Source organism: Molothrus ater, chromosome 13 (genome assembly GCF_012460135.2).
Source record: "Molothrus ater isolate BHLD 08-10-18 breed brown headed cowbird chromosome 13, BPBGC_Mater_1.1, whole genome shotgun sequence".
NCBI lineage: Eukaryota > Metazoa > Chordata > Aves > Passeriformes > Icteridae > Molothrus > Molothrus ater.
The window spans coordinates 5,789,035-5,810,737 of record NC_050490.2 but is presented as its reverse complement, the minus strand read 5'-3'; the positions used below and the strand labels follow the sequence as shown (position 1 = coordinate 5,810,737).

Sequence of the window (21,703 nt, the reverse complement as noted above, 5' to 3'; positions counted from 1 at the left end):
GAGATGTGATCATATGAAAATACTGGAAGGCAAGAGCAGAGTCTGTTACTGTTTTGCTCACAGTGTAGATATCACAGTACTAACATTTCATAAATGCTCAAGACAGATGGTATGTATGTTTTTTTGCATAGATAACCAGAAACTTATCTATTGAATGGAGTGAATCCAATATCATGTGATCCACCTTAATCTTTGGCTTCAGGTTCACAGGAAACCTTCCCTCTGAACAGTTGCAGAGCCTGTGATTTATTGCTGCTGTCACAGTGATGTGCACAGATCACTAGACTGAATGTGTTTTGCAGTGACTTCTTGCAAGTGTTGGTATTTTTGCTTTGTTCCTACAAACACTATGTCTTCTGTCTTCTACAGAGATCTGTGTTTTCCTTTAGTGTCAGTGTACTCTGGTACACATTCAAACTGGCAGCACTGCAAATGCTATCTCCAGCCACTGTGAGGTCACTCCCAATGAGTGGAACATCATCACTTTTGGTTACATGAGCCCATAAGAAATTTGATTTTGTTAATTCCATTTGAATATTCACTGCTGTTTATTTGTTCTGTTGTGCAGTCACTGCTTGATTCATTCTATTTGCTCATCACTGAGGTCCAGCAAAGATTTTGAGGAGGAATATCACACTAGATTTGTGTGAGAAATCAGCTGGTTTTCTTCAGAGAAGTTCTCTGGCTTCTGTAGTGTTTGTATCTTTCACATGGGAGTGAGACCAATGAAGAGGTGCTTTAGCTGCTTGGGCACTTGTCTGGGAGATAAGTGCAGTGAGTTTGACAATGTCCTTGATCATTATCCATTAAGCAATGGGGTTTTTTTCTGTGTTCTGGCTTTCAAATCTCAGTAGTGTTGCAGATGGTTCTGAGGAAGAGGTTGCACTACTGCAATAAAATGAACAGATTTGCTGAGATGTTCAGGGTGCCAGGAGAGATCTCTATTCATGGCTCTTATAGTTAATCTTCAAAATTTATCATTTGTATGTTATTAAAAAATTTTCAAAGAGAAAACGCCCGGGGTCCTTTAACTAAAACAAAACAAAAAACCCAAACCAACACACCAGAATGTTTTTAGGAAACCAGTCAGTTTCCTGACTGCTTGGGTGCTCTTCACATGCAGATGGTGGGCAGATTGATTAGCTGGCAAGAGAGCAAGTGAGCTCTCAAACCTGCTAGTGTGTAATGAGACAAAAAAAGTAGTAGGTGATAGTGAGAAGAGTAATTATCCTGTACCTGTTCACATGGTGCATGCTGCCATTGCAGCAGGGCAGATCACAGCAGGACACATGTCAGGACAGACAGGATCCAGGTCACCTTCAGGATATCACTTGTTAGAAATACTGCTCCCAACACTCACCAAAATGCAAGGACTCGATGATGCTACCAGACCTTCACAAGGTAGAAATGATCACTTCCAGGTGGCCTTGTTATTTTATGCCAGCTGAGTACACCTGACCCCAACATGGTCTTCTTTTCTTCCAAAGCCCCAATCAAACATGTTAATAATAGAGGCAAACAAAGGGAAAGGACAGAGAGTATATTGAAATGTAACTTCATTTCATATCTTCTGCTAATTTGTTTTTGAAACATGATAGGAAGTAGAGATATTGCAGTATTAGAGAATACTAAGGCAATAATCAATTTTAAATTGGGCAAATAAAATGTAGTCCAACAGTATTGTACAGGCTTCTAGTTTTTTAATATCCAAAAACAAGCAAGGGAAATATTATATAAACCAGAAAAATGTTACATAAATTGCCATAACAGCAAAAGCTAAGTCTATTTACATTACCAGATAAAACCTTACCAGTGCATTATTTGTGTTATTCTTCTTAATTTATTCTGCTTAAAATTCTTCTATTCTTAAATTATTCTGCTTAAAACCAAATGACTGACTCACACCACACCCCACAACACAAATCCAAAACTTTGTGCTCTCTTCTAAGTGGGGGAATGCCAAATTGCTTAATTACCTGCTTTTCTCTTTCGCTCTTCCTGCTTTCCCCAGGATGGAAGGCCTTGTGCAATTTGATAGTGTAACATCAGGAATGCCATAAAAGCAGTTTTATTTTTATACTGGGAAAATGAAGAAAAAAATTGGTCTACTCACAGCAAATTTGGAGCCAGATCATCTATGCCAAAAGTAGCAATAACTGCAGTGTATAAAAGAAGCTAGAATTGATTGTGTCTTCTCTAAAGCAGAGGACAGGGATTTGCTTTTTGATACAAAAATCTGGTTGATAGCAAGATCGTTGATCTGCACATTAATTTTTATTGTTTATAAATAACTGAATAGAATCTAGAAAAGCCTTGACACTGGTTAGTCAAAGATAGATGAATGTAAATCCCTTATGTATTCAATGCAGTAAAAAAATGCTTGATATTCAAAATTACATGTACCTAGTATTAACAGATCTATTTTGTCTTTCTATCATATTAGATAGTCTTGCTTAATATTCTTCATTTGCATAGACCTGAAAGAATGACATATCTTAAATTTTTGTCACATTGAAAATATTGGTTCAAATTAATATAAAATATTTTTAATAAAACAAAGTTGAATTGGGATACCCAGACATATACTGTCTGAAGCTAAGGTTTCATTAATTGGAACACTTTCAAAACTTTGGCTCGAGAGTTCCTTTAAGCTGATTTTTATCTCTCTCATGTCTTTCTTTTTTTAATATATAACCCCCCCTTCACATACACATCCTTAATGGGAGAGCTCTGTCTCACTGCAATGTTATAAGTGCTACCTCTGCTGTTTTCCCAAAATTACAAACTCAGTGACTAAAGGACCAGATCTTGCAGATTGTTCTCCACATAAGGTTTTTGTTCTTGAAAATATTCATACTGGACTTCTGAAAGCTTTGTAGATGCACACTGTGAGCCAGTACTGCATTTTGAATCTCCAGTAGGAGAGGGTGCCATGGCACTAGGGATGGCATCAGCTAATTACTGATGACAGCAAAAGTGACATCCTAGGAACCAGCCCTTCACCCTGCTGGGGTCAGGCTGATGCTTTCACCACGTGGAGTCCCAGATACTCACAAAAAAAATCCCTGCAGCATCAAAGATTTTGCTATTACATTTAGCTATATTTTAAATTAGCTTTTCATTTCCTAATTTCCACCTGTTAGGCTTCATTTGTGTATCTTATATTTTATGATCTATGAGAAGGTTATGAGAGACAGGTATATAAGAACAGTAATCATCTGGGAAACAGATCTGGAATCTGAGCCAAATTTCATGTAGGTTTCTCTACACTGGAATTACAGGTACATTTGGGGTATACTAATTCTGATAAACACTGAGCACTTAGTTTCTTCATCTATGTTGTAAAAATCTTGTTTATCACTATTTTACCATTTTTACTCTTCATTTTCATGATATCTTTTATTTGGACAGGACAATGAAAAGAGTAGCTGTAGTCCATCATTTTAAAAATTGTTTGTCATAGGTTCCTCTTCTTTCCATGCTATAAAAGAGTAATGCTTGAACAGAAATAACATTTTTGGGTTGAATTGTTTTATTCAAGTTGTGTAAAAAATATTCTGATTAAAATCAGACTTAGCATGATTTTTAGAACATTTGAATAATTACCATAAACAATATCCCTGTAATGAGCACCACTGACATTTTTGTGTTCTTTTCATAGTAGATTACTGTATACTTGCCTCTAATTATAGCAAATCCTATTACATTAATTTTCATTGTACTGCTAATCTGATTAAAATAGTATAACGTTAACAGTCACACACATGATAATGAGAAAGCTTTATACACTCTAAGCTTTATACACTCTAATGAGAACAACTTTCTTCTTGAAAGTGAAAAATGGTTTTCATATTTGTGATAACTGTGCAAATATTCAACTAGACATATAAAACTGTCTTCAACTCAGATTATAAACAATTTCAATACATTCAGGAAACATCCATCTAACCTTCAGACTCACATCTCACGAATGTGGAAACATTCCTATCAGCATTTAATTAAAGATATTAAAAAGATGCTAAATAAGGCTCTGAATTTATAAATTTCATATTAATAGTCTTGTAAAAAATTATAGTTAGACTTGTTTATTTATAACATAAAAATAATTTATAAAATTAGGCATGTTCATAAATTTTGGCAAGAGAAACACCTTAAATTTTAGTTTGTCATTTTGATCTACTTATCCTGATGTGTACAGGTGCCATGCACAAAACTCACTATTGAACTGAAAAGGGGCAAGGAAAGCAAGCAGCTTTTCTAGACAACTGAGTGCAAACACATGAATTGAATGGTTGGACTGCATTGGTCCTGGTTCCAGATTTTTCACAGTGGTTCTATAACACAACTACCACAGCAGTTCAGACAGCCATATTTCTTTTTCAGCCTGTGATATTTTGAATTTTTGTTTTTCAGAATTTTACACCCTTCCTCTGGGGAACAGTAATTATCTCCTGCTTTTCACAATCTTTTATTTTCTTTTTACTGTTGTGTGCTTGGAGGCTTGCCCATCGGGCATCGCTTCTAAAAATGAAAGCTATTAACCACTCCACATCCCAAAATCATAGCAAGGTCTGATCACACTTCACCTCAGAGTTACAGAGCCTCAATACACAGTTAGCAAGATTAATTAATTAGATCTGTGTGTTGCAGATGGCAGTCTACTCCTTAGAATCTTTTTTGGGAGGTGATGTTACTTACGCTTCTCTCTCTGTGCATCTCACATTGGAATTGTATGCTTGGTGATTTCTTCCCTCCAGTAGTTTTCTACATGAATAAGCCGTATCAGAGAGCACTAATGGAATTCATGCATATGTTTATTTTTTTCTACATTAAGCTTATTTTATCCTGTGAGAGGGTCATGCTTGTCAGGCACAATGTGATATTTGGATAATTTTGACTTCGGGTGGTTTTCTTTTTTTTTTTTTTTTTAAGAGCAAAATCTTAGCATGACAAGCTTGCAAGGAATGGGTATATCTAAAACCACTGGACAGTGGCTGTACAAGTCCACTTTGGTCTAGCCTGAATTCCTCACTTTAATAGTATTGTAATTTCTGCAGTAACTTAAAATTTGCTTGTAATAGTATAAAGCAATTCCACATCAGACTTGATAGAAGAGCACTAATACTATTTTATGGAAAACCACTTCTAAATGCCCTAACTGTAGTCAAACAGGGATATACTTGCTTACAAGTTTGTTGTAAATATTTCAATTTCTTATTCCAGAAAACCCTTTCATCTTGATAATCCAGAGTAAAGTTATTTATTCTGTGAATAAATTCTCTTAAAATAATCTCTTCTTCTGAGGAAACAAGGTGAACGTTCTTTCCTTCCAAAGCAAAATTATTCACGTCTTTTTATTTTGGCAGCCCAAATAAATGATCAGGATGAACTGTTTCAGAAAATGCAAGGTAGTTTCAAATGACTGTGTCAGTTCATTACTGTTTCCACTTAGACCCACATTTCTCTGCCACCAGTCAAGCCAGCCTATCATGAAGGCACTTTAAAGAAATGAGGAAACTTCCCTTTGTGTACGTGGTCAATTGCATAGTAAAAGGCCATAGGAAAATTCCTTCAAGCATTTCTGTTTATTTTTTTATGATGGTACTGTAAGTACCTCTATATATATATATATATATATATATATATTTACATAATCTTCACTTAACACATTTTATGAAAAAAAGCATAAGAGGCAAGAAAAAACCCTTTGTTTTATATTCAATAAATTAATGTGAGTATAAAGAAGCCCTAGTAGATAAGAAAAAGTCAGAGAATTATGTATTTTAAATGCAGTTAGGAAACATACAAACACACTTTTGAGGAGGGAGAAAATAACCCCAGAGTCATTGCACTTGACAAACTTGTAGATTCGAAAGAATTGTTTTGTCTTTGACAGATATGATTCCTCACTTTTTCTTCTGGAAAGAAAATAGAAGCTGTAACAAGTTTACAGATGACAGACTGAAATAGGAAGGAAGTTGTTACAGTAGCTTTAACGGAAATCTTTATTAATATTATTACTAGAATTGACTACCTATACAAATTTACATTACTAAAAAAACCTCCCTTAGTAAATAGGAACATTTTGATTAAATTAGAGATGGAGATCAGTCAGTGAATGTCACGTTTTAATGTCACTACTGTATCCTATCAGTCTGCAACTCTGCCACTTTACCAACTGAACTGTGTAATAAAAACTTCTCAAACCATTTTAAATACCACAGAAGCAAAGAACATGACATGTATTGAGATTTTTTTATCACTCATTGGAGTAAAAGTCAGCAAGGGGAACGGGTTCCTCCTGGAAGTAAACAAAATGTTAATTCTTCAGCACACACAGCAGCACAGTATTGAGAACTATATGGAACAGATGATGTGATGTTATTAGAAGTGTCTGTTATATGCACAGTACAGCTAGAACTAACTCTATCCTAAGATTCAAATAAAAGAAGTTATTCAATATTCCAAGAAACTGGCAACAAGTTTATTTAACATTTGATTTAGTTCTAATAAATTTTGCAAACCTAAAAATCAATGCAATTGAGTGCTTGAAATGTGCCATTAAGGTCTAATCTGCCCTCAGAAGTTGCTGATGCAACCATTATGTTACTAATAAAAATGCCAGTTATTCTGGTAAAGTTATTTTTTTTATTTTTCCCAAACAGTAGCTTATACAGGTTTGTTAAACAAAACAAGCTACATCAGCAAATAACAAGTATTTTTGCTTTTTTACCAGCACAGCTATGCCAGTTAGAAGTGCAGTTTCTTTTTCCTCACGCTCTTGCTGAAAAACATTATCTGAAGTAATTTAAGTACAGCCAACACTTTAAAAGTGCATTTCTATAGTGTCTCCAAAGAGCCTTTTGAGTCAGACCTAAATTTCCCCTTGTCCTGTGAGCACAGCCAAAGCTGACACAGGTGAGAGTTTGAAAAGGATGGCAGCTAGTGACAACTGGCACTGCAGGGTTGTGTGATGGGCTGATGATAAGGGGAAAGCAAGATAAGGTTCTGCAATCCCAGTGACAGCTGTACTGAAATCAAATCTAAAGTCTGCAGGGGTAGATAATGCAAAAATCTTGCTTTGCCTTTGCTAGAATCTCATATTTATGCTATCAATACCAAGATGGAAAAATTGAGAGGCACAACTTAGGATGAAGATAGCTTTACACCACAATTACACTTCCTCAGTCTTACAGCTGATGGGAGCTCCTCAGTGGCCCCCTCTAAGTTGCAGTGACAGCAGCCTAAAATCACCATGCACGGGATTAAACTCTACCTTCTCAGGCTCCTTCCATCAATTTTCTGGATACACCACTGTCCTGGGGTACCCACATAATCATCAGTGGAGTTGTGCCAAGAGCACATGCACTCAGTGTAGCAGTCACACACAGCATTGCAGCTTGTAACTGTGTGAAAGAGCACTCTGCTCCTCTGAGCCAGGAGGTGCATTGGAAGGTCATTCTGGAGACAGGCTTCAGAAGAGGCCAGGGCATCACACACTGTAAGAAATAGGTTGTACAGCTTGTTCTAAGGTAAAGTCTGCAGCTGAGTTACCTGAGCAAATAAAATTAAGAAATTAATATGGTTCTGCTTGGTTTGTACTGAAAAAACCCTATGAAACAGCTGTATTAACCTAAGAGGAATTAATTGTTTTTAAAACACACACTAGGTTCAAAAGGTGTTGCAGCTCTCTGCAGTGAAGGAGACAGAAGGGGTTAGACAGAAGGGGTTTGGTGGAGCACAGAAAATACCATCAGAGAGCCTCTTGCACAGATCTCTACCTCAGAAATGTTGGTCTTAGCTCAGCAGACAGGTCCATGCAGGCCTGGGAGATAACAGTGGGATGTCCAAATGCTTCCTCTAATCTGGAAGTTGCTGATTGACCCCTGTTAAAAATAGCCTGTTCATCTAAAAGGCAAGAAAGACAGGATCTTTTTACTCTTTTAGCATACATGCAAAACATGGGTGCTTAAAGCAAGATGTTCTGAAAGGCAATATATCATGGAGCCACACTAAGAAGGAATAGATGCAAGAAAACCAGAAATAATGCCAATTAAGTCTAGAGGATAAAATGTCTTCATTCATAACTGGTTTTTATCTCTGTATGCACATCAAGAAGTACAGAAGATGATGCCTAAAGTGCACATAAGTTAATTTGTTAATACCAGATGGATAGACTATAATAGTTGAAAACTTTAGAGCTAAATTTGGAATAGCTGTCATTATTCAGCAAATTTAAATAGATTTAGGAATCCCTATTGAATTAGGAACAGGAATCACATCAGAGATTTCTAAAGAGGTTTTGGATATATACCCAAGCTCCACTCTAAGTCTTTCTGTAAGGTACTGCTGTCACATTTCTTAACTCTTTTGTAGATAAATACTTAAAACAAATGTATGTCCCAAACTTGCCAATGTGAAAATGAAAAAGCAAAATTTTGAGCTCCTCTAATACGCAGTTCTTTTACAAAGTAAAAACCTCTGACAGCTTACCTGTTTCTTTCAGGTTTATCAGCTTTCAAATAAACTTCACATCCCATATCCTTAGATTCTACAAAGATCTACAAAATTTTCACCACTACAACCAGATTAAGACTAGATTTTTTTGGGAAGAATTTCTATATGAGATGAATTTTTATAACTAGCAAATGTTACATTCAAATATTTAATAATAACAACACTCAATATTTAAACTATTACAATCTCATCATTATTTTAGTCAGCCCTTCCTACCATTTTAAGGTGTATATTATTTTCTCAATAGTAGTGCACAAATGTAATTGACATCTTCAATTACAATGTCACTATCATTCTGTTCATGTTGTTGAGATCAAAACCCAGCCCATGCTTACTCTCTTATGTGTGGGCAACAAGAGGTTTTTTAGCCAGCTAATGATGACTAGATACAAAGAAGGAGAAAGCAACAGGTTCTTGGTTTTAAGGCAAAGTAAGATCTCTACAGGTATTCAAACTAATTTGATAGACTGTGTATATAAGATATATACTTCCCAGTTAATATACTAAGAACATTGTTTAAGTACAACAATTAATGCCACCCCTTTAATCTTCCTAATCATTTCGAGTTAGCTATCCCTCATTGCTTCTAATGCCTGAGCTCTTCAAAGTCCAAGTACCCATTAACAGTATCTTGAGAGCTGGAGCTGGACACGTTCACACTGGACATCAAACTGCCATTTGAATTTTTTAAAGCATTTGTGATACTTTTGTGCACATCAGATTTCTTGGCTGAAAATGCAAGGCCATTGAACTCATTAACTACAGTAATGCGACTATTGTGTTTCTAATTAAAATCTGTTGTGCTTGTAAGTATTGCATTTATCTGCTCTGCTTCCTGTGCAGTGAATAGGCCTGGGCAGAATGCAGCCTACTGCAGTGTTGGGGTATATATTATACATTCAACACACAAAAAATCCCTGAAATGCTCTTCTCTGAGCCATCAAGTGACAATGTTATTCACATTATTTCTTCCTAGCTGACAGTGCCACTTTAGGACTTCAACTCTGGGTAAGGATTACAACTCATACTATTCACGTTATTGCAACTTAATGAAAATTTGTTACTTCAGCATGGATTTGTTCTTATCTGCACTCTGCAAAATATCTATCTATATGCTTAAACAGGGTATCCCAGGCCAAAGTGTTTCCCACCACCATTGATCAATGTGTCCAGGTAGGTGCTACCCCTCACTTCAGGGATGTTTGCACTGAGGGTCTCTGATTGTACTGTACCAGGCGTTAGAACTTATTCCAAATGCGCTTCTCAGACACCACTGTTGTGCTGCAGGTAGTGCTGATCCTGAGGAGGAAGGCACAGAACAGATTAAAGCCATGACACAGATACCTGTCACACCTGAGGCCGTGACACAGATACGTGTTCAGCTATTTGTGCTTAAGCGCCCAGAAGGTGGGCACCCCTCTAAAATCATTTAACACTTTTAGGCTGGCTTTATCACCATATGATTCTCAAACACACTTCAGTTGTTTTCCTCACATGGAAATAAAACAATTTAAAGGGGGCTGCCTTCCTGTTCGCTGTGGCCTTAGCAGGGTTTTTAGGCGCGACTGCCCGTGCAGGTGCTCGGGTGGCTCCTGTGGTCCCGCGGCAGGAGCTGCCTTCCAGCCGCCCTTGCTGAGGGACACTTGGCGGGACGCGCTGCCCCCTTGGCCTCACCCTCAGCTCACCCGCACCTATCCTCGCCTCGCCTCACCCCACCCTCCTGCTGACCTTCCCCTCACGGGGCCGCCCCGCAGGCGGTGAGGCGTTTGCCCCGCCGCTCGGTGACTGCGACCCCACAACCGACCGTGAGGCGGGAGGGCGATTAAAATAACATGGGGCTCCTCTAGGCGCTAATGGGATTAGAGGCGAGGCCGGCGAAGCACGGGCAGCGCTGCGGCCATGGCGCGCCTCTGATGGCGGGAGGGCAGCGCGGCGGCTGCGCCTCATGGGCGGGGGCGGGATACCCCAGGTAATCGGGGAGGGCAGCGGGGCGGGAGCGCCCCGGCGGCGGGCAGGGATGGTGGGGAAGGCCTGCTCGCCCCGGGGGCGAGGGGAGGCGGCGGCCGCCCCGAGATAGCCCAGGTGAGGAGAAGGCGAAGCAGGGGGCCTGGTCGGGGCCGGGCAGCGAGGCGCGGTGGGAGCGCGGCGGGAGAGAGGGAGGCGCGGCTGTGGGTCAGGGGGAAAAAGCGCGGGGGGCTGCGAGGAAAGGAGTGCGACAGCGGGAGGAGGAGAGGAGCGCGGGCCCGGGGGAGGGCAGAGCGCGGCGGGAGGCGGAGGAGAGCGTCAGCTGGAGCGGGGATAGCGGGAGCGCGGCGGGAGGCGGAGGAGGAGAGCGTCAGCTGGGGGCAGAGATAGAGGGAGTGCGGCAGGAGGAGGAGGAGAGCGTGAGCCGGGGGGGCAGAGAGAGAGGGAGCGCGGCAGGAGGAGGAGGAGGAGGAGGAGGGGAAGAAGCGCGACGCAGGGACGGCAGATGCCTGGAAATAAAAATTTGATGATTGCATGCAGCGGCTGGAGAGACTCTGTCGGTGGCGGCGGCGGGGACGAGGCAGGGACAGGGGGGGCGACGGCAAAATGAAGTATCAGAAATACCTGACTGTCTTGCAGATGGCCATAGGGGTGACCGCCTCCAACAGGGGCAGTCTGATGCCCTTAAAGAGGAAGCTGTGGTGAGTAGGCACAAACGGGGCCGCGGGCACTGCGGGCCGGGCCGGGCCGAGCGCGGGCCGCGGCGGGACGGGCGGGCGCGGCGGCGGGGGGTCCCCGCGGACATGAGGGGCGCCGTGCCCAGACCCGGCCTGCGGCTCCTGGCCGGCATCGCCGGGGCACAAAGTTCCCGGCGGATTCGTCGGCAGCCGCATGGAAACGCCGGGAGGCGTTGGCGGTGCCGGCGGAGCTGTCCGCGCCCGGCCCGGCGGAGGACGCGGCTGGAGCAGGCTTCGCTCCCGCGGGCACGGCGCTGCCGGACCGGCACAGCGGCAATGGCAGCGCGGGCTGAGGGCGCGGGAGCGGCTCCGGCGGGGGCTCCGCTTGCGTGACAGCCCGAGTGTTGCCGCCGATGTAGCGCAGTGTGCTCCCGCCCCGGGCTGTGCAGAGCCGGGTCCGAATTCCCTGCCCCTGCTGCTGCTGACAGGTGTACCGAGAAAATGGGAACAAGGGGACGCAGGTCCAATAGATTAGTGAGCGCCAGAGGTAGTGCTGTTCAAATATGGTCATTTTTCCTCAAACCCTGCGTTTCCCCTCACTGATTCTCACTCCTTTTGTGCTTGCTGATTGTGTGCTGAACTGTTTTTTCTGGGTGAATCAACAACACGTTATGAAAAATGTATTAAAGTATAGTGGTGTAATGTGGGTGAGTAGGGCACCGGCAGGCGTATGGCACTGCAATACCCAGGCACTCGTGGGCGGGCAAGAGCCCACTGTTAGCTCCATGGGAGCAGCGGGACCTGTGTCATCATCAGGACAAATCGTGAGGAGGAAATATTGTCACATCTTCTGAGAGGAAGATGTCAATCACAAATTTGTACACTGAGAATTTCTTATCTGAAAAGAGCCAGGAGTAATATTAAGGTGGTAGTGGTCATACAGTTTTCTTTCACTGTACTTACCTGGCCCTAGTGAAGCAAAGTAAAGCATCAGAGAAGGCATGATAGGTCATTTTATTTGAACATAGATAGTTTGCAAATAAAAATATTTTCGTGTCAGCAGTGGTAACAAAAATGGCCCTTACATGAATTGTAGAATGTTGGGTTTTTAATACTTTGCTTTTCCCCACAGTAGAGACGGTGTCAGGAAAATGTATCAATTGAAGAAACATATTGTAGAACTCGTAAGCTTTCTGTCATTAATTCCAGATCTTGGTATTCCTTGCAGATAGAACACAGTTTGATGATTCTGTTCATCCTGATTGTACAGAAAAAAATCAAATTAAGTTTTAGACAAAAATATGTTATCATGCAGATAAGTTTTATTACATTTAATCAGATGTTTTTACAATGTATTTGGTGGTTTGATTCTGATTATGTAAGTTACATAAAGTGTACCATACCTTTTTTATTCTCCTCAAATGCCACTCCTGCCTGTGTGCAGCAGTGAATGCAGTTGTGTCTTACATCTTTTGAGAAGTTTAATTATGGAAAATGTAATTATGACAGGGTTCTCTTTAATATTTTGTATGTCTTCTTGGAAGTGTTTTGTTTGCTGGCATGTTAAGGGAAAGCTATATGTATTTGTGTGCTTTAAAAGTACATCTGAAAGGACCTGATTCAACTCCTACTTTGTCTCCAGTTGGAGTTAGATCAGCTCTATATTGTCCTGTTTCATGGTGAGATCCTGTGCTTTTTGAGGTATAGCAAAATATTCTAGTGTCTCCACACTAATACATACCACAAGCATTGCATTTCATAACATTTCCAACTTGGCATCATGTTGCTGCAATGCAATGCTGTGTGAAGATTTAATTGACTAAAAATGTTAAAGAAAAAGGCAAACTTTTTTTTTTTTTTAATTTTAGGGAGATGTGTGAATTACTTGAGCATTTAAAAGTATGTCTTTGGGATATTCTTATTAATAGGTAACATGATATATATTCTCATTTTCTTTAAGAACTTTAATAGCATTAGGCATGATCTGTATGGATAGATTTTATGCTTATGGGTGAAATACTATTTTCTGATGCACTTAGAGAAGTTCTTAAAGGTACTTTGTCATGCTAATTTTTCTTATTTCTGCACAATCTTTATCAAATAATGCATTAAGAAAATCTTAAAGAGAAAATATGTTGCTGTTACTCAAATCAATGCAATATTTGTGTATATTCACAACACATAAATCAAAAGCATATTCCAATACTGTATCACTGGAAATCTCAAAAATACCTGAAGAAAACACATAAATCAAGTCCGTCTATAGTCAGAGGGTGCTTTTAAATCTATTTTTATTTGCTTATTTTTAAAAACTTAAAAAATTCTCTTTAACCAATGACATTCATAAGCTCTTTGATGTGTGAATCCATATTGTAAGTGGAAATGAAGATATAATTTAATAAAAAAGGGTTAAAATGCTCATCCTTTTGTTTGTGGAGATAATCCACCAGAATCCTACTGAAAGAAAATGAAAAAGGTAATAGCAATGTTTTATTTCTTTAGGGAGCATCTGTCACTCCAATTTTCTCCTGCTTTCCCCCCCACCAAAGTGTATGTCCTATTCTGTGATGCATGGAAGCAGAGCTACAAATACCAATGTCTCACGATGAAAATACCAATGTCTCACAATGGGTTAAGAATAAATAGTTATTAAGTGGCTAAGAATAAACCAGGCAATTGGAGAGAAGGAAGCTATGCCACAGGCTTGCAGTGGGAGATGGAGGAGACAGAAACCTGCTTTGTATGGAGTTTGTAATTTTATGATGAGGTTTACTTGGGGCAGTAGTTCTGGACTCAGTGCTGGAGGAAGCTGCTGGAGTCCTGAACTGCTGATTCAGACCCTTTCCTGTGTGTGTGCAGTGTTGTAATCTAATATGTAGGAGCCTAAACGAGATGAGTAGGATGTTTTTAATCCTCTTGCTGAAGGGACAGCATTTGGATACAAAACCCACCATCATAACCCTGCTAGTACAGGTAGAGTGCAGCAGGGACTAACATCTGCAAAGGTGGTCAAGAAGAAACTGACAGCTGAACTGGAAGTTTGCAGATTAAAAATAGTAAATTTTTATAAATATTTTCTGAAATCCCAAGATGTGCAACCTGAGTCCTTTTACAGTAGAGAAATGCCAAATCACATTATTAAGGGGAGTCACACAGGTAGAACATAATTTCTTGTCAAACTGATGATTGCGGTTTTCTGCTGCAAGGAGAAGATAGCGGGCAAATAAATAAACAAGTGAAAAAGAAAAAACAACAACAAAAGCCCCGACAGGAAATTCTATCCATTCTAATAGTTCTGTCACTAATGTTCCCTTCCGTTTCTTACAGCATTTGCCTTGACTCTGAAAGAGTTCCTGGGTTTGGTGCTGGGGAGTGAGCATTGTGAAAAAGGCAAAAAGCTCAGATAGGTTTTCATTGGGGAGATTATGGAAATGAGCGAGACTATTCCATATTTACATTCTTTTAAGAATGATTGGTAGTTGTCTGAGGCAGTCTAGGTTACAGAAAAGAATGTAGATGCAGTGCGCTACAGAATTTGAATTTTGACAGGATCCAGTTCCCCTGTTTGGTGCTATTGTTAAAAGAATGTGTGATATAGAAGCCTGGATGTTAAATGATAGCTGCTTCTTGGAAGATACTGCACAGGCACATTTATTTTCAAGCATAGGAGTAAACTTATTGAAATCAGTGAGGAGTAACCAGCGTGTCTGGAATTAAGCACTGAATGCTTTCTTGTCTCAGAGTCTTTGTTTTTAAGCTGGGTCTTGGCTGTAGAAGCCCAGGCTTATAATGAAGAATGTCTGTTTTATCATTAGGACCATCCCTAGGGAGAAAAGTGTCATTGTTTGTTTATGTTCCAAGAAGCATCATATTTAGTATAATTAAATAATGGAAAATGTCACCTTAATGTAGGAGAAAGAAACATCAAAGATTGATCTTCTTGGTGTCTCTACAGAGCTCTATGGAAAAGTACAGATCTTCAGAATGGATATTTTCCATTTTTGATTACTAGTTGCAGTTAATATTGTTTGAAATGAGGATAAAAACTTCAGTTTAGCTCATTGTAAAGCTTTATTTATGTTGCAAGTTAATTAATACTTTTTTTTTTTCCTGAGGGAGGCATGATAAGGATCCATCCTTAATATCAACATACTTGCAGAGGTGCACAAGAGTTCAACACTGCAGCTGAGTGCTCAGTGTCTCTAGCATTGTTTCAAACTTGCCTTTTATTTTCTCAAACAAATATTAATATTGAGTAACTGTAATTGTTAGGATTTTCAGTCTGGTCAGTGGGAGTAAATGTCAGCTTTTCCAGCCTTATGTTTGAGACAGAAGCCAGTGATCACACTGAGCTGAGCCCAGCCTGGGTCCTCACTTTTGGTGGTGCTGAGGAAGCTTGGCTTCTAATGGGAGGTATAATAATTATGGGAATTTTATACATCTCCCAGCTGAGATCTGTGTAGCTACCAGAGGCAGAAGTTTCTGAGAAGTTTGCCTTGGATGTTGCTAAAAGAGCTGAAATGCTTTCTTTATAGGATAGGCAGGCAACTAGCAGTATGTGAAAAGTGCAATAATTATGTCACCAACAGAAGTCTTGTTGAGGCTGTGTAGTTGTCAAAACCTTGTCCACTCTGCATTAACTCCAGCACTAATACTGCACCTGGAAAACAAATACAGAAAATGTCTCATTTCAAGACATGTTTTTTAAACACTCTGATGCTGACTTTTATAAAATTGTTCAGAATTCTAATCACTGAACAAGAAGAGAGTTTAGGAAGTTCTTGAAAAATTTTCAATGTAACTGGTCTGTCTAGAAATTAAGATGACAGTAGCAATTTCAGACATAATTTAACTACAAAAAAATCAGGTAATATTGAAATTGGTTATAAATAGTAATTATATGTGAGTAGAATATAAATATCACTTGTATTCATAAACTCATGTTATACTCAGACCATCTGATTATTTTATAATATGTATTAAGTCATTAGCCCTTGATATGACACTTCACCTTGAAGTCACTGTTGCACATTATTTTGTTAGGCTACTGTGCTTGTCAGTGGAATACAGATAGTGAAAGTTTAGGGGTTTTTTGCTTATTTTACAAACTAGAGAAATAATTTAGAGTCATGGTTATGTAATGTGATATATGATCAGGAAGAAGTCAAGGTCAATGAAACCGTTGTAAGAACTGTGGATAATAAATAAGGGCCTCAGACTCCAGGTGGGATATACAAAATGGTTCCATTTTACTTGACTAAGATTTTCAAAAGTTAATGAATTGGGTGCCTTAATTTAGGATTCCTGTGATGAGCTCAATTAAAAAGGTGTTATGTTTCCAGAATATCAAATGCACTATTTGAACAGAAACAGCAAATTTAAAGCAAGGTGTCAGGAATTGTTCACTACCTTCAAAGATCCTTATGCTATATTCTACTTTTTGAAGCCCTAGACTTCCTTGAGCATTTCATTCCTAGGCTTTTGTTCAAGAGTACTTGCTTTAAAGTAGTTGATGGCCTGCAGATACTTTAAAAGGGCTCTTACGTATTTTTCTCCTTTAGCCTGTGATAATTCCTCTATACTCCTGATGCAGGTATTACAGTGACTTAGCAATTCACTTTTTAATTTGCTATTAATATTGTCTTAATTCAAAGATTCAAATAAAAGTTGAAAGGAGACAATCAGATGCAGCAAATTTTATTAATAAGTGTTTTTTTAAACTTAAGGTTCAGATGCCAGAACCATGGAACGTTGTATTAGAGTTTCAGTATTCACTTAAAAAGAATAAAGTTTGTTTCTCTGATTACAGTGAACACTTTGGGAACATAAAACATGATTCAAAAGAGAGAAGGATTTTAAAAAGATGTTTTTCAGAGTTTTTAATAATTTCATTTTGCGTCAATCTTAAGACACTTTGGTCCTTTTCTCATGGCTTTGCACTCACATGGGTTTATTTTGGAACTTCATATTCTGAACTTTAGAGGTGTACTCACCGTGGAAATCACTAGTATTTGAAAGAGTTCCTGTGCAATACTACATGAGTGCTACTGGAAATGGATTCTTGAGAGTCTCATTGCTGTATCCATCATTCTGCAAGGCCTGGGTAAAATTATCCAAGTCTGTCCCAGGTCTGTTACTGCTTCCCTTTGCTAGAGCTATGGCAGGAGTGGAGGCCCCAGAGAAGCTGGTATTTAATTGGTTTGTGCTTGTCCCAAAGTCTCCTCTTCAACCAGAGTCAAAACCCCTGTGATGCTGTCAGTATGGATATCTTGCCTCAGATCCTTCCTTTGGTGTACATACAGTGCAAAGCTTCCCAATTCCCAATATCAATGGTATTGATTGGATTTTTCTTTGGTTGGTTAAGTAATACTGTATGTGCTTGTAAAGAGATCTAGAAATTAATGATTTTGTAAAGGATTGGAGGGAATAGATAAATTGTGGTGCTCCTTCTCTATAATTATACTTTGTAACTTTAAAAAGACTTTCCTGTATCTTAGAAGCTAACAAGTAACAGCCATAATTTATTCTCCAGCAGAATGAAATGATAGCTGGATTCCAGTGGCAGCAAGTTCATTTTTTCAAGTGGCTGTAAAGAGTGAAGCTCCTAAACAGAAGGGCCTTTAAAACATGTCATTAGTGTGGTTCTTTGTTAAAACTGTGTAACTTTGATTAGCCTGTTATTTGTATTTGTTTGGGTTTTTCCATGTAAGTAGTTTTCTTTTTTAAATTTTTTTTAATAAAGGCTTTTCAGTATCAGAAAACATTAAAAGACTTGCAGCCTAAAGAAATGCACATTTGTGGGTAAGGCCCTAAAAATGGCTTGAAGTGTTATCCAAAATAAGGAAAAGCCCAGTGTAGCTTACAGCTGTTTAACTTTTCTATTAAGTATAAGGAGGAAGTCTAACGTGCCAAGAATTTAATTCATCAGAGGTGCATTTGAAGATTAATTAACCCAAGTTATAAGTAATGGAGTAGGCAGCCCTCAAAGATTCTCTGTAGAGAGAATAAACAGAGACTCTGACAGCAGGGGAACAATTGATCTCTCTGAGGGCTCCAGCATCTGCATCTGCCACGGACACAGAGTGTGCTCAGTTAGGTACTCGAGCAGAGATGTTTGGAGCACTCTGTTACAGAAGAGACATTCACACAATAGCAATGTGCTGCCATTGTAAATGTCACTGTCTGTGCCACAAGACAGAGACTGAGCAGTTGTCTTTCTTTGGAAATCTCTCTGGTAATTCTTGAAGACATTTTAGCAGGGAATCCGTGGCGTTCTTGAAGTTTCTGCTGTGTGAACAAATATGTTACTGTAGTAGGCAGGCATGGTTCTCAGAATTCAATCCATGTATGATTAGACAAAAAATACCAGTGCAGTCTCAGCAGGAGTTTCATATTGTAATTAAGATATATGGATAGCATAGTAATGTTTTCAGGTAGAAACTTGCAGTTTAAAGTTGGCAATAAAATAACCCAAGGGGAAAAACCATCTAAACCAAATTTCTACGTTATCGAGAGAACTTAGAGCAAGCTGTTTATATATAGGTCTGTGTGCATGTGTAAAAACACCCAAAATCTGAAAACAAAATAGTGATTTGGTAGTAAAGTGATTCAACAATGAAAAAAAAAAAAAAGAAGGGCTTTATCTTTATAAACTGAATAAGAGATTTGAAAGGATTTGCTTTAATTTTCAAGTTTGAATTTTGTAATTTCTTCTCCCTAGCTGTCCTATGGCCATGTTGTCGTGACCATGACATTTTGTAGACCTGCAAGTCTTGCTAATCAAACAAGAGTATTCAGCATGTGGTTACTGTATTTTGTATTTGGAATTTGGTATTTTAGGAGCTGATATGGCCCACTATGCAATGTCCTGTTTTGGTGATGCATATGTTTAACACATCTCCACCATTCTTTCTTTTTTGCACAAACATTTATGTGCGTACAAAAGCCATTAATTCTAAGTTAAAGAACGTAAAAAACATCCTAAAGTGGTTTTTTTTTGTGAGAGGAATCTTTATGGTTTTTGGGAGAAATACTGAACTGCTGTCCAAAGACTATGGAAATGCAAAAAAATACATATTACTTCTTGTTAAAGCTGGTTTTTGAAATCTTCTATGGCTGCAGTTGAGAAATAAGATAAGTGTAAATCTGGGCATGAGGACTTCAGGTTTTTACATAATTCTTGGTGAGTGTATTTCTGGAATGGAGTTTCCCTTAAGTACCAGTCTGACTAGGGACTATTTTGTATTTAAAATATTAATGTCACAAATCCTAGTACACTTAGTTAATTGTTAACTTAGTTCTGCTTATTAGTGATTTCCACCAAGCTCACTGAAATACGGATTGCTTCCTCCAAATATTTTAGTTATGGACTCCCCCTAGGACTATGTGTAGATTACAATATGATGAAAGGCCTTGTCAAGTGTAGTTGCTTAATATATTACCCCTATAACTTTAACAGATGCTATTAATGTCATTATTGTTGGTTGTTACTCATTGCTAGAATAGCTGAAGCACCATCAGCACTCAAACTGGAAAAGGTCAAAAGCCAAATACTGCCAGGCTCCTGGTGACTTAACTGACAGCCATCAATGTGTGTCACAGGACTTGGGTTTCTACTGAAGAAACAAAGAAAAATAGTACTTTTAAATTTTCAGAAGTAAAATATATTTTTCTACAATGTGTCTTTTTTTCTGATTCTACACACTTTTGTACAAAAAAGATCAGAATGTTTTTGACAAAATCTGCAAGTAGTGTGGTCTTGATAGGAGCTAGACTTCTACATACTTGTGGTCTTATTTTGGCACTTAGTGATTGAAAACTGTCATTTGGAATGACATTTCTTGTATGTATAGCATGGTGATGTGTTTTCCTTTGTACATTTTTTACTTTAAGCAAATAAAAGAACGTATTCTTTGTCTGATATGTGGCTCTTTTTGTTTGGCAGGGTAACTCCATCTTCCGAAAATCCCAATGGTGCTACCTGTAGTGTAAGTCAGGGAAAGCCCTCTTTAAGAAGAATAAAAGGGAGAATACACAGAAGCAAAAGTCTTGATAGCATTGATTTCTGTGAATTCACTGTAAGTACTATATCTTTTACATTTATCTTATATGAAGAGAATCTTATTAATGAAGCAGTTTGCTTCTTGCATTGGGTTTACCTGTTTGTCAGATTAGCAAAGGTATTGTACTTCATGTTTTAATTGCCTTGCTACACTGCCAGATATTATGAGCAGTGATGTCACTTATATGATTGCTGATTTACAACTACATTCTTGTTCTTCAGCAACCATGAGACAGAAATTTCTATGTCTAATTTAAAAATTTTTTCCTCTGTAAGATTAAGAAATTGACTTGCAAATGGAGTAAATATTAAAAACTAAGTATTATTTCAAACTTTATTTTTATATTGAGATTTTGGAAATTGTGTTTAAAGTCAAGCATGACTTTTTACTAAATGCAAAAAACTATTTAATTGCATATGGCTATAATATAGTGCTAGAAAAGGAAATAGATTTTTCTAAAAGATGTGTATGCTTATAGCACTTGAAAGCTGATATCACAGGTGATAGGTTACTTCAATTAGGCAGTCTTTGCTTAGGGGGCAGATGTGTTTGTGTTACAGTTTCAAAAACTTCAATGTGATCATGGTAAAGAACCATGACAACCTCCCAACTAACTGGGGGGAATTTGGTCAAAACAAATTATTTCCTGATAAGCTAAAATATTTTACTCTTTAAGTATTTAAACAATGTCAAAGAATATGTTGAATTATAAATTGGTTATGAAATATGAGGATAAAAGAGCTAAAAAATATGTGCTGTCTTTAAAATGCAGAAATCAATAGTGATGTGAAGATATTGTGTGGCATTGCATGGTGCTAGAAACAATATCACTAAAATATTCAGATGGGGTTTGGGGAAACGTCTTGAAGGCATAACAGTGGTTTGAGTGTGTTGTCTTTCAGTGGGATGTTTTCACAGATGGTGCCAATAGCATAATTGGTATTTTTTTCCTCAGGACAGCTTTGTTTCTAGTTGCGAAGTCTCACAGCGCTATCTTTGGGACAAAGAGCTTGTTGTTTGCTGTTCAAGGAAGTAATGAAGTTCCTGGGAAGGATTTGGGATGTAGTGTGTTGTATGGTGCCCAGATAGTTCTGGGTCTGGCAGTCCTGCAGGGCCGTGTGCCCTGGCTGGGAGGGTGAGGGAGCTGTGCTGGCTCATTGCAGCTGCCCTTGGTGTCTCTGTGCTCACTGTTGTCACAGCACCGATCCCGCTGTAATCATTGCTCTGCTGAAGGTTACAAATTCCCCTAGGGAGCAAAATTTCCTTCTGCTATATGGGTCTTCATCTGTGTGGTCCTATTAAGGAGTTTTATCTAAATCTATCTCTACTCTTGGGGCCTTCAAAGAAAAAGAGATTATAGCCAACGGTAAAAAGAATTTCTTGCATGCCATAGAACCTTTGCAAAGAGATTTGAGACAGATAATAATGGGCACGTCTGTATCTATGGCATACAGTGTGTAGAGTGTGTCATGGGTAAATTCA

The 21,703-nt window shown here is 38.9% G+C and overlaps 1 protein-coding gene across 6 annotated transcripts in view; it reads left to right on the top strand.

The window, feature by feature from the left end:
- The first annotated feature begins 11,016 nt into the window (after positions 1–11,016).
- Positions 11,017–21,703, top strand: part of TJP1 (tight junction protein 1) — a 158,692-nt gene continuing 148,005 nt past the window's right edge. For 3 of the 6 annotated variants that reach the window (XM_054516195.1, XM_036389294.1, XM_054516194.1), the window contains exons 1-2: positions 11,017–11,183; positions 20,104–20,236. In XM_054516195.1, coding sequence (XP_054372170.1) covers positions 11,017–11,183; positions 20,104–20,236 — 300 coding nt within the window. The remainder of the gene's footprint in view (positions 11,184–20,103; positions 20,237–21,703) is intronic. The other 3 variants (XM_054516198.1, XM_054516197.1, XM_036389297.2) reach the window with 3 other exon arrangements.